The 12,662-nt window shown below is 47.8% G+C and overlaps 1 protein-coding gene across 1 annotated transcript in view; it reads right to left on the reverse strand.

Moving 5' to 3' along the window:
* LOC308269856 (eukaryotic translation initiation factor 4 gamma 2) overlaps window positions 1-11,626 on the reverse strand; it is a gene marked incomplete at both ends in the record, with an annotated part of 93,688 nt that extends 82,062 nt beyond the window's left edge. The window contains one exon of the mRNA XM_080705326.1: window positions 11,518-11,626. Coding sequence (XP_080561452.1) covers window positions 11,518-11,626 — 109 coding nt within the window. The remainder of the gene's footprint in view (window positions 1-11,517) is intronic.
* Between the last annotated feature and the right edge of the window lie 1,036 nt (window positions 11,627-12,662).

The following is a 12,662-nucleotide window of genomic DNA, read 5'->3' on the forward strand; positions in this document are numbered from 1 at the left end:
ACCAGGCCCAGTAAGACACTGGGTTCTGGGCGGGGGTCGAGCACAGGGCACGCCAGCTGGGGCCCGGGTCGCGGGACTCTGGGTCCCAGCCGAACTGCGCATAGCACGCCAGACCCCTGGAGAAACCAGGCCCAGTAAGACGCTGGGTTCTGGGCGGGGGTCGCGGGCTGGGCACACCAGATGGGGCCCGGGTCACGGGACTCTGGGCCCCAGGCAGAACTGCGAGTAGCACGCCAGACCCCTGGAGAAACCGGGCCCAGAACAGAAAAAGATAAAGAAAAATATCGGAGACGTGGTAAGAAAGCCGTTATGGATGCCAGGACACTGGAGATGCAGACAAAACTTATCTAAATGCACTGGAACTTATGGAAAAATTCGCCGTGAAAGAGGACTGCTATTTCTCTATATTGTTAAGAATCTCAGACATCACATATAAGGAGAGAGTTTAGCGGAGACCAAGGAGAAATGCGGTGTTGAAAGAGTTCTCCGTGATGGTGGTGGAGACTTGTATTCAGGAGAAGCAGACACCGGATCCTACCAACTTAATTTTTTTGGAGAAATTACACCAAATGTCGAATGCTACCATCACACATGCTTAGGAACACTGGACAACATTCAGAGTGGAAAAAGAGCCTGGGAAGGATTTGAAACGGTGGAGGCAGTGGCAATGCCAGTGGCCAATATTCGGGGGAGGCAGAGATTTGATACATTACAACTGGAACCTTTGAAATAATAACCACAGAGACAGTGATCGGAACCTGCTGAGGGGTTAGGCGGGCGCCGGGGCCAGTGGCCAACATCGGAGCTTGCTGTGAGGCAAGGCCACTACTGAGGCCTCCGTGGCCGGGATTGGAACCTGCAGAGGGGTTAGACCGATGCTGGGGCCAGCGAGGCCGGCATTGGAGCCTGCCATGATGCAAGGCTTGTGCTAGGGCCTCCGAGGTCGGGTCCGGAACTTGCTGAAGGGTTAGGCAGGTGCTGGGGTCAGCAAGGCCGTCATCGGAGCCTGCAGTGAGGCAAGGCCAGTGTTGGGGCCCCCGAGGATGGGACCGGAGCCTGCTGAGGGGTTAGGCCGGTGCTGGGGCCAGCGAGGCTGGCATCAGAGCCTGCCGTGAGGCAAGGCCGGTACTGGGGCCTCCGAGGCCAGGATAAGAGCCTGCCGAGGGGTTAGGCCGGTGCTGGGGCCAGCGAGGCTGGCATCGGAGCCTGCCTTGAGGCATGACCAGTGCTGGGGCCTCCGAGGCCGGGATCGGAGCCTGCCGAGGGGTTAGGCCGGTGCTGGGGCCAGTGAGGCCGGCATCGGAGCCTGCCGTGAGGCAAGGCCGGTACTGGGGCCTCGAGGCCAGGATAAGAGCCTGCTGAGGGGTTAGGCCAGTGCTGGGGCCAGCGAGACCAGCATCGGAGCCTGCCTTGATGCATGACCAGTGCTGGGGCCTCCAAATCCGGGATCGGAGCCTGCCAAGGGGTTAGGCCGGTACTGGGGCCAGCGAGGCCGGCATCGGAGCCTGCCTTGATGCATGACCAGTGCTGGGGCCTCCAAATCCGGGATCGGAGCCTGCCAAGGGGTTAGGCCGGTGCTGGGGCCAGTGAGGCCGGCATCAGAGCCTGCCGTGAGGCAAGGCCGGTACTGGGGCCTCCGAGGCCAGGATAAGAGCCTGCCGAGGGGTTAGGCTGATGCTGGGGCCAGCGAGGCCGGCATCAGAGCCTGCCTTGAGGCATGACTAGTGCTGGGGCCTCCAAGGCCGGGATCGGAGCCTGCCGAGGGGTTAGGCCGGTGCTGGGGCCAGCGAGGCTGGCATCGGAGCCTGCCGTGAGGCAAGGCCGGTACTGGGGCCTCCGAGGCCAGGACAAGAGCCTGCCGAGGGGTTAGGCCGGTGCTGGGGCCAGCGAGGCCGGCATAGGAGCCTGCCGTGAGGCAAGGCCGGTACTGGGGCCTCCGAAGCCAGGATAAGCGCCTGCCGAGGGGTTAGGCCGGTGCTGGGGCCAGCGAGGCCGGCATCGGAGCCTGCCGTGAGGCAAGGCCGGTACTGGGGCCTCTGAGGCCAGGATAAGAGCCTGTCGAGGTGTTAGGCCGGTGCTGGGGCCAGTGAAGCCGGCATCGGAGCCTGCCGTGAGGCAAGGCCGGTACTGGGGCCTCTGAGGCCAGGATAAGAGCCTGTCGAGGGGTTAGGCCGGTGCTGGGGCCAGCGAGGCCGGCATCGGAGCCTACCTTGAGGCATGACCAGTGCTGGGGCCTCCGAGGCTGGGATCGGAGCCTGCCGAGGGGTTAGGCTGGTGCTGGGGCCAGTGAGGCCGGCATCGGAGCCTGCCTTGAGGCAAGGCCGGTACTGGGGCCTCCAAATCCGTGATCGGAGCCTGCCAAGGGGTTAGGCCGGTGCTGGGGCCAGCGAGGCCGGCATCGGAGCCTGCCTTGAGGCAAGGCCGGTACTGGGGCCTCTGAGGCCAGGATAAGAGCCTGTCGAGGGGTTAGGCCGGTGCTGGGGCCAGCGAGGCTGGCATTGGAGCCTGCCTTGAGGCATGACCAGTGCTGGGGCCTCCGAGGCCGGGATCGGAGCCTGCCGAGGGGTTAGGCTGGTGCTGGGGCCAACGAGGCCGGCATTGGAGCCTGCCATGAGGCTAGGCCGGTGCTGGGGCCTCCGAGGCCGGGATTGGAATCCTGCCAAGGGGTTAGACCGGTGCAGGGGCCAATGGCCAGCATCGGAGCCTGGCGTGAGGCAAGTTCACTCCTGCGGCCTCCAAGGTTGGGACCAAAGCCAGCTTAGGGGTTAGACCGGTTCAGGGGCCAGCGAGACCAGAACTGGGGCCTCCCATGAGGCAAGGCCGCTGCTTGAGCCAGCGAGGTCTGGATCAGTCCACTGAGTAGCCAGGCCACTACTGGGACCATCAAGAGTGGGATTGGTACTTGCAACGCAGCATGCACAGAGAAATATCGCAGAAAATATAAATCAGACGCTTCTCTTAATCAGCAATAACTAGGAGGAAAAGGGCAACGGGAAGAGGTTGAGCTATAGAAAGGGCCCTAGAGTGAAGCAACTAATGTGACCAATCAGAGGGTATGTAATACTGGAGGACGGAGCCTCTTTAAAACGCAGGAGGTACATAAACAAATGTATCAAAGTAAATCACCAAAGAAGTGTGGGATGGAGGGAGGGGGAGGGAATGGGATGGGGGCTGGAGGAGGGCTAATTGGATGATGTGTGCTTGTATATCCTCTCAAGTCTTGTACTCCAATGTGATTGATATATGACTACAATGCACCAATTTAAAAAATAAATTAATTAAAAAAATAAAAAATAAAATAAAAATGCCTCTTGGGCTTCCTGGGGAAAACACCACTCCCCAGCCCAGTCATGACTGTTTGAAATTGAAATCTGGGTGAGGAGTTAATCAAAGGGGTAGCACCATTTTTGTAGTCTCTGATGCTGGCTGTGACAAGTGAGGGGTCATTGTGGAGGAGGAAGGGACTACTAATGAGAATGGAGTTTCTTAGGGTGGTAGTGAAAATGTTCTACAATTGATTATGGTATTAGATACACAACTCTAAAAGCCATTAACTGGTACCCTTTAAATGGGTGAATTTTATGGTACATGAATTATGTCTTAAATCTGTTACATATATTTTTTATTTGAAACAGGATCTTGCTAAATTAGTGCAACCAAGTCTCCAATCCATGATTCTCCTGTCTCAGCATTCTTAGTACTAAGTACTGGGATTACAGGTATGTACCACCATGCCTAACTTGGTTTTTTTGTTTGTTTGTTTGTTTTTTTTAGTTCTGGGGATTGAACCCAGGGGAATTCTACTTCTGAGCTCTACCCAGAGCCTCTTTTTTATTCTTTACTTTGAAACAGGGTCTAACCAAGTTGTGAAAGGCCTCATTAAGTAGCTGAGGCTGGCCAAAAATCTAGGATCCTCCTGTCTCAGCCTCCCAAGTACTGGGATTACAGGTGTGCACCACCAAGCCTGGCTGCTATGTATGTTTTAAAAACCAACGGAGCCAGGCATGGTGGTACATGCCTGTAATCTCAACTACTTGGGAGAATGAAACACAGGATGACAAATTTGAGGCCAGCCTGGGCAATTTAGGGAGACTCTGTCTCAAATAAAAATAAAATGGTCTGGGGATGGGGCTCAGCAGTAGAAAGTCCCTGGGTTTAATCCCTGGTACAATTAATCAATTGGTCAAGCAAAAAAGCAACCAAACCACTGGAAACGTATCTGGAGTACAAGAAACAGAAGAGGACCAGGCCTTTTTAATGGTCTATACTCTCACTCTCTGGCTAAGCACTTATAACTACACATTAGAAAAGCTAAGGGCAAACTGTGGGGGACTTGTTATACTAATTGGGAGGAAGGTAGTTGCTATGTTTTGAGTGTGATTTGAGTGTGTCCCTCAAAGGCTCATGTGCTGGGATCTTCTCAACATTGCATAGCAATGTTGAGAGGTGGGCCCTTTAAGAGGTGGGGCCTTGTGGGAGAGCTTTAGGTCACCTGGGGGTACTGTGGGTCTCTGGTTTCCTTGTTACCATGGAAAAGTGACTTCTCCCTCCTGCACACACTCCTGCCATGATGCCATGAGGTCCTCATCAGAGTAGAGCTGAGCTGGTGCCATCTCCCCAAAGCTGCAGACCTGTGAGCTAAATAAACCTCCTTTCTCTATGAAGTCAGCCGGGTCCAGGTACTTTTCATAGAGTAACAAGAAATAGACCAATACAGTAATTACGAAGCCTTTCAAGAAGCATCGATAGCAATACAAAGACCTGTTTCTTTTGTGTCTCCTACCCATTGCATCTTGGTTTTTAGATAGATAAAGTAAGCAGAAGGATGATGAAGATGAGCTGAAGACATAGGCTACATTTCAATTAAAACTTAATACAAGCCGGGCGTGGTGCCGGGTGTGGTGGCGCACACTTGTAATCCCAGCATTCGGAGGCTGAGACAGGAGGATTGCAGTTCGCAGACAGCCTTGGCTACTTAGTGAGGCCCTCCACAACTTAGACCCTGTTTCAAAATAAAGAATAAAAAATAGGGCAGGAGGTGTAGCTTGGAGGTCGAATGGCCCTGGGTTCCATGCCCAGACTCACACACAAAAACACCCTTAATCCATTGTTTTTTAAGTGTGACAGTGCATCTCAAAGCTAACACGGGGATGATATGAACTGTGTGAGACAAGCAAGAGTGCACGTGTGCTCAATTATAATAATTGTATTTTCAGAAACAAGGACTTAGAGAAAGGCACCTATACCGTTAGCCAGTACCCTCTGTTGCCACTAAATGTTTCAGGGACCTCAAAACCCTCTGCTTCCTTTGTTTTGAGCTTAGAAGGCCCTGTAATGGTAATGTTCTTCTTTAAGAGGCATCACCCCAAACATCTTAGGACTTGGGGGGCTGAGAGGGAGGAGCCTTTTAAGCCTCAGAAAGTGGAAGCAGGTGATGAACAAACGTAGGGCCCTGACTCCGGGCAGGACAAATGAGAGCCAGTGAGGAAAGAGGCCTGGGCCTGGCTTGGGACCCCCTGTTGCCCAGGGATGCAGGATGTCATGGGAGAAATTCAGGCAAAAGTCACGTGCATTCTCTAAAGAGGAGACAAGGCCAAGAGGGGGAATCAGATACATCGGCTCCAGAGAGCACCCTGGTGAGAGGAGAGGCTTTGAAGGGTGGTTTCAAGGCTTCCCCAGGGCTGCAGGCTCTGAGAAGTTGGCACAGGAGGAACAAGGCGGAGGAAAGAGATGGGTTTCTTTGATTTGGGGGGTTTTGTTGCTGTTTTGTTTTTGTACTGGGGATTGAACCCAGGGGCATTCTACCTTCAAGCTACACCCCCAGCTCTATTTTATCTTGTTGAAGGTCTTGCTAAGGTGCTAAGGCTGGCTTGAAACCTGGGATCCTCCTGTCTCAGCCTCTCAAGTGCTGGGATTGCAGGTGTATGCCACTATGCCCAGATGAAAGAGCTATTACAGCTCAAATTTGGGGACTCCTTTTAAAGATTTTTGGGGAGTCCTGGAGATTGAACCAAGGGGCATTCTACCTCTGCGCTATACCTCCAGCCTATTTTTTTTTTCCTCAGTATTTTGAAACAGGATCTCACTAAATTGTAGAGGTCCTTACTTAGTTGCTGAGGCTGGGGGTGAATCTGTGATCCTCCTGTCTCAACCTCCCAAGTACTGGCATTAGAAGTGTGCACCACCACACCCAGCCAGAGACTCCCAGTTTGTTCCTTGTTCCCTGACTATTCTTCCTAGAGCCGAATCCAGAAATTATGGAATCCAGGATTTCTACCAGCCAGTCAGCAAAACCTCCAAGGACAATGGTTCTTATGTTTAAAGATCTCTGGGGTGACAGCTAGATCCATTGCTAAATAGCCCTCACTACTAGAAAATTTTTCCTTACATCAAACTGCATTATTTCTTACCTGGGCCACTTATTGGCTAGACTATCAACACACAGCTGTAAATATGTTGGTGTCAACTAAGCCCAGTAAAGGGTTGTCTTTTCATTTGTAAAACATAAGCTATAATAGGATCTGCCTTATTGTAGGGATTAAAGAGATGAGACTGATGAAGCCTGTAGACTGGTCCTTGGCGTTGCTTTTACCATCAGACATGGTAGGCGTTGCTTTTACCATCAGACTCAATGCTAATGTTAGTATTTGTCTTGCCCTTAATAACATTGAGGTCTGAGGTCCTGAAATTCGTACTAATCAGAAGAGGCTCCTTATCTGGCCATTTAATAGCTTCCCTGAGTTTCTTGATAACACTGGTGAACAGGAAATGTAGTTATTGGCCACTGGAGACTCACTGGGTAACAAGCCCTCTCGTGCACACTTTATTAATCTTTCCTCTTTTTAACCCGCATATTGGCCCTGTGAATAAACAACACCCAATTTTACACACAAGAAGCAAATTCAGAAAAGTTAGCAGCTTGCCCAAGGACATGCATCTGGTAAATTGGGAGGTAGAATTTAAATTTAGTAAAACTCCAAAGCCTCTACCTAGAACAAAAGAAGCCATTATATAATCCATTCTAGATCTATAGATTTGCCCAGTATGTTTTCTAAAATTTATTGACCATGCATATTTTCACTGGCCTTTCAGAAATTCTGTAATTTTTCCATAAGAGAGCAGGCTGTTAAATAATTGCAGGGTTATCTGAAGTGACTTGTAGCCAATACAGTATCACAGCAAACCAAGTGGGTACAAGTTCCAGCCTCAGGCCCTCTCTGTTCCTTTCAGTGGTTCTACTTTTATCTGTTTTATATGTTTAGGCTTTATATAATAAGAAACCTTTTAAGAGGAAAAACAAGCATTTACTGCTAAAATTACAAATGTTTGAAAGTCAAAGTTTGAAACTGTTGTTGGTGATTCTTATATTTATTTTCTCAAAACAATTCAAATATACCCTATCCTCATTTCTTATATTCTAAGATTTGATGCACAATTGTCTACTTCTTCTGCTCCAAATATCTTTCAGAGATTTTTAGATTTGTAGAATAATATCTGTGTCTGGCATATGTTGTTTTCCTCTGACCAATACTTCCATGGAAAACTAATACTTTCATGTGCTTCTAGGAGGACTCAGTCATTTCCTAGAAACAGCGGCTCATGCATCCTGTGGTCACACAGGCAAACACAGTCCAGGAACAGATAGTCCAGGACTGGAAGTAGAACAGATCTGAATCCTTTCCCAGGTTAATATACTGTCACTGGGATAGCAAAACACTCCACCAAGGATGCTAAGCTGGTAGCAAGTCTATCCACAACACAAAAAGCACTAGTTAATGAATAAAACCATGCAGAGCTGAGCAGAATAGAGAATGGGTGGAAAACCAGAGTGCTGGTGACATCATCTGAGCCACACTGGTTCTGGATAGACCTGAAGCCATTTTCATACCTAGACTTTCCCATTTATATAAGTCAAGATTCACCCCCCCATGCTTCCCAAATGCAATCCCATCGATCTTGACTGCTTTATCTGCTACCTCACTGGTATTCGAGGCTTTGTACAGCATTCATTTGTGCATTTGATAATGCAGTTATAAAAAAGTATCCCTTCCTTATCCTAAACACAGATCTCATCTGTTTCCTGAACCAGGAATCAGGCCCCTGGAGGAAGAGACCATTGCCTGAGTATCTATAATCTTTCAAGGGTTCTTCATGATAGAGCCTGTGACTTCCCTAGAGGACAGAGATGCTTTTTGTTCAATGAAAACTGAATGTTATGCCTGTTTGCCATTTAAAGAGTCTCTTCCAGAAGAGAAGAGCTTCTTCCAGAAGCTCTGAGTAGTGGCCAGCCTCATGGACACGTGTGTGGTGACCATGTCCTCAGCTCTGTTTTTTACCACATGACTTTTATTTTTAATATATGAGAAAGTTACATTATTTCTTTTTTCCCACCCTCTCCTTTCCTTTGCTTTCAGTAAGAGATGTAAAAGGCAAAATGGTTTTGGGCTGGGGCTTGTAGGGAAATTCAATGGTAGAGCACTTGCCTATCATGCCCAAGGCCCTGGGTTTAATCCCCAGCATACCCCTGGGCGGTTTTGGGTTATGTAACAGGGCGCCTTATTGTTCTGATTGTTTTATATATGGAACATTTTTGATTACAGAATTCCATCATCAGAACTCTTTGGTAGCAGAAATGGGTGTAGAACATGAGGCTAATGCCAGAGTGTGGCAGTTGAGCTTATGAACTTTCCCTTCATTTCCTGCCTGTTTACTCACTGTGATTGAGTGTGAGGGTCTTACTTTCCTGGGGGAGAGGCTACATCAGCACCTCAGGTCTGGGGCTTTTGACTGACCCAGCTCCAACAGATTCCTTCTAACATGTCCCACCATGGAGAACCACTGATCCACACTCCAGCCAAACTACCTCATTCTTGCTCTTCTCTATGCGCCAGCTTCCATATTGTCTCAGTTAGCATCCTCACTACTATTATCTAAAAGCTGACCACACAACCTAAAGGAAGGAAGATTTATTTGGCCACGGTTCTTTTGAGATCTTAGAGTTCAGTCCATATGAGGCTGGGGTGCAGAGATGGAGCTCAGGCCACGATTGTGGGAAGCAGAGAAAGAGAATTTGCTTCTCATATCCTGGACCAAGAACAAGAGAAAGTAAGCAATGAGACCAGGGATCCTATATAATCCCCAAGGCCACACTCCAGGAACCCAACTTCTTTAGCCATACCCTACCTGCCTAGGTTACCACCCAGTTGAACCATTACGGTGGACTTATCCACTAAGGAGATTACAACCAAGCTCCACTTTCAACATCACCACCTTGTTTCTGTGAGGGCTAGGGAGATTATTCTAAATCCAAACCATTACACACACCTTCAAAAATTCTAGTCTGTATGTTTAGGAGCTTCCTCTGAATTGTCACATATCCATATTTTACTCATTCTTACAATGCCTTCTCTATCTTGGAGTATTTTCTGAAATTTATCATCATCACCATCATGTGTTTTATACATTTATCTTATAACAATCTCACAAGTTGTATACCAAAACCATTCTCATTTTATAAATTAAAAAAAAATCAAGGCACAGAAAGTTGTATGATTTCCCCCCAAGACTAGGTAGCTAGTGAGTAGCAGAGAAAGGCTTTCAATTTAAGCCATTCAGCTCTATCCTCTTATTTTCAAGAAAGTATCACTGAAATTTCTACGGTTCTTCTCAGAGCTCTTATATTTCTATTATTTGAATGTTCCTTCTTTCTGTTGGTCTGCAAGCTCCTTGAGGACAGGGTGAAATGTGCATAGCATTTGAAACCAAACAGACTGGGTTTGGATGAATACTTGTAATTTTCTAAGTCTCTGGTTTTTTTTTTATACAAAGGGGGCAATAATATGTGACTTGCAGCGTAATGGTGGGGAGGACTAATAATAGCTTCAGAGTTCTTTGTTGGTCTCTGGTATGTCATAGGTATGTCCTATGGGAGCCTTAGCTCCCTTCTCCTTTGAGTTTACATCACTGTAACCCTTAACAACTTCTTTCTTGTATATCATAGTACTGCACCAGAGTAAACTAGCAAAATTAGGAGGAAACATAGAACATCTTCCCTTGCACTCCCTCATTTAGAAAATACCTGTTGAGCATCTGCTATGGTGGAGACACTTTGAAAAGCGATGGAGACCTGAGAGTGACTACAACAGAGTTTCTGCCCCTCATATATGAAGGTCTAGTTAATGAAATTCCTAGGAGACCCTTGCCACCTTGTCCCTAGATGGGGAGGTCTCCTCTCTCATGTGCAATACTTTAAAGCATAACTGCTAGGAATGGTGATCTTAGAATGGCAACTACTGAGAATGGTAATCTTACCAATCTAAGAATGGTAAACTTTTGCTTCCCCACCTATTGCTGACTTGGAGCTTGTCTCAAGATTTGACTGCTGATCATGGTGACACAGGATCAGAGAACCTTGCCTTGGCCAAGAACAATGAAGAAATCTAGCACACGGCAACAGTGCTCTCCTTTCTCTTTGTGTCTCTTGAAAGGTATAGGCAAGCTTCTAATTTCTTTCTAGACTCTGGCAGAGCGAAAGCTGCATGAATTTCCTCCATAGCAATGATGAAGAAAAATGCCCCCCCACTCACATTCTTTATGGAATGATTGAATGGCTTCATTTGCATTTTATAAAAACATAATGTTGAACTCACAGGTCCCCTTGGGGTGAAGTTGTAAGGACAGCAAGGACTTCGGAGGGGAGGCCTGTCTGTGCCAGCAGGGAAGCCTGCGGAACTCAAGCAGCCTCATCCTAGACTGTGCCCATGCTGGCCTGTTGGCTCAGAGACTGCTCAAGGTGGGGTACGGGGGGTTAGGAGGCTCTGGGGATGAAGTGATGTTGCCAAATGCACTCCAGGAGGAGTGTGTGTTTCATTGTGAGATCAAGACCATCCATTCTCTCAACTAGTCTAGATGGTTCAGGACTCCAGGCTTAAAAATGTGGAGTCATCCTGGGCTCTTCTTTATTTTTTTTTTTTTTTTGTGGGTCTGGGGGTGGAACCCAGGGGCATTCGACCTCCGAGCTACACTTCTGCCCTATTTTTTATTCTTTATTTTGAAACCGGGTCTCACTGAGTTGCAGAGCCTCACTAAGTAGCTGAGGCTGTCCACAAACCCCGATCCTCTGGTTTCAGCCTCCCGAATGCTGGATTACAAGCGTGCGCCACCATGCCCGGCTTGAGCTCTTCTTTTTCTGTCACACTCCTTCTCCATTCAACATAAAATCTTGCAGGCGCTATCATGAAAATGCTTATAATTCTAATCTTCATCTTCTATACTGTTTCCATTGTTGGTCCAAGCCACCAGCATCTCCCACTTGTGTTATTATAGGAACCTCTAATGTGATGCCATGATGCCCACTCTTGTACCCATGCAGGCCATCCTCTATCCAGAGTGTTCCTTTTAAAACTTAATTCAGATCATGTCACTCCTCCAATGAGATCCCTTCAATGACTTACCACCTGAGTCAGAGTAAAAGCCAGCATCTTTAGGATTTGGCTTCCATGCCCTACCTGGCCTCACCTTTACAATCCTGGCTCATGCCATTTAGACACTGTAGACTGCTGCTTTTCAAGTAGTCCTTAACATGGGAACTTCCCTCTGCCGGGATGCTCCCCACAGAGGCGTCCATGATGTACTTCCTTGGACCTTTCAAGTCTTCACTCAAGTGCCACCTGCCCAGGGAGGCCCATCCTGTCCATCCTATGAAAACTGCAGCCCGCCCTCTGGCACCCCCAATATCCTTCCTTATCTATTAAGATTCACTACTCTCTAATAGAATATGGATTTTACTTAAACATTTTAGCTTTTACTCTATTTTTCCCCCACAAGACTAAACTCTACTAAGTCAAGGAAATTGTTTTATTTGTCATTGCTATATCTCCAGCACCTACAATAATATCTACACAGCAGAAGTTTAATATTTATTTGTTGAGCTAGTGGGTCCTTTCTTTAGAAAAGATCCACTAGCAGGCCAGAATGGACAGGGAATGAGCCGCTTCCACCCAAGGCTTTTTTCAGGATGCTAAGAAATTCATAATTATTGGTAGTCTCAACCATGTCTTCATGCCTGCTTCTCAGGGTGAATGACCACTCACTGCTAATTATCTAGGAAAAAGATGTCTGAATTACAGTATTGCTTGTGAAGTGCAGCAATTTGCTTAAAATTGGTTAATGTGCTTGCTCAAAAGTATGAATCTTATGGAATTTCAGACCCCAGCCTTCTGGGAGTTCATAGGAGAGTAGCTTTGAGGTAGATGGAAAAATGAGTTCCAAAATTCTTTTAAGAAATCTGCTTCCCCTTTCCTTTTTTTTTTTTAAGCCCTTTAATGTTCTAGTCATCCTCAGGGGAAAAATAGGAAATTAAACAAGTCAAGAAGAGATCAATTTCAGCTCTTCCAATGACATTAAAATTACTTCGAAATTCAACACTGACATTGGGCAGAAACTCTAGCGCCTGTTTATTTGCTGTGGCATCATACATCTTGTCTTGTTAGATGACTAGAGCAGGGAAAAGAGTCCAGGTGGGCCGGGCATGGTGGCGCACGCTTGTAACCCCCGCTCTTGGGAGGCAGAGACAGGAGGATCGCGCAGGTTCGAAGCCAGCCGCGCGCGCTGGCTTAGGAGACCCTGTTTCCAAATAAAAATGTAAAAATAGGTCTGGGAGT

This window comes from Muscardinus avellanarius (assembly GCF_963383645.1).
Source record: "Muscardinus avellanarius genome assembly, chromosome: 1".
Taxonomy (NCBI): domain Eukaryota; kingdom Metazoa; phylum Chordata; class Mammalia; order Rodentia; family Gliridae; genus Muscardinus; species Muscardinus avellanarius.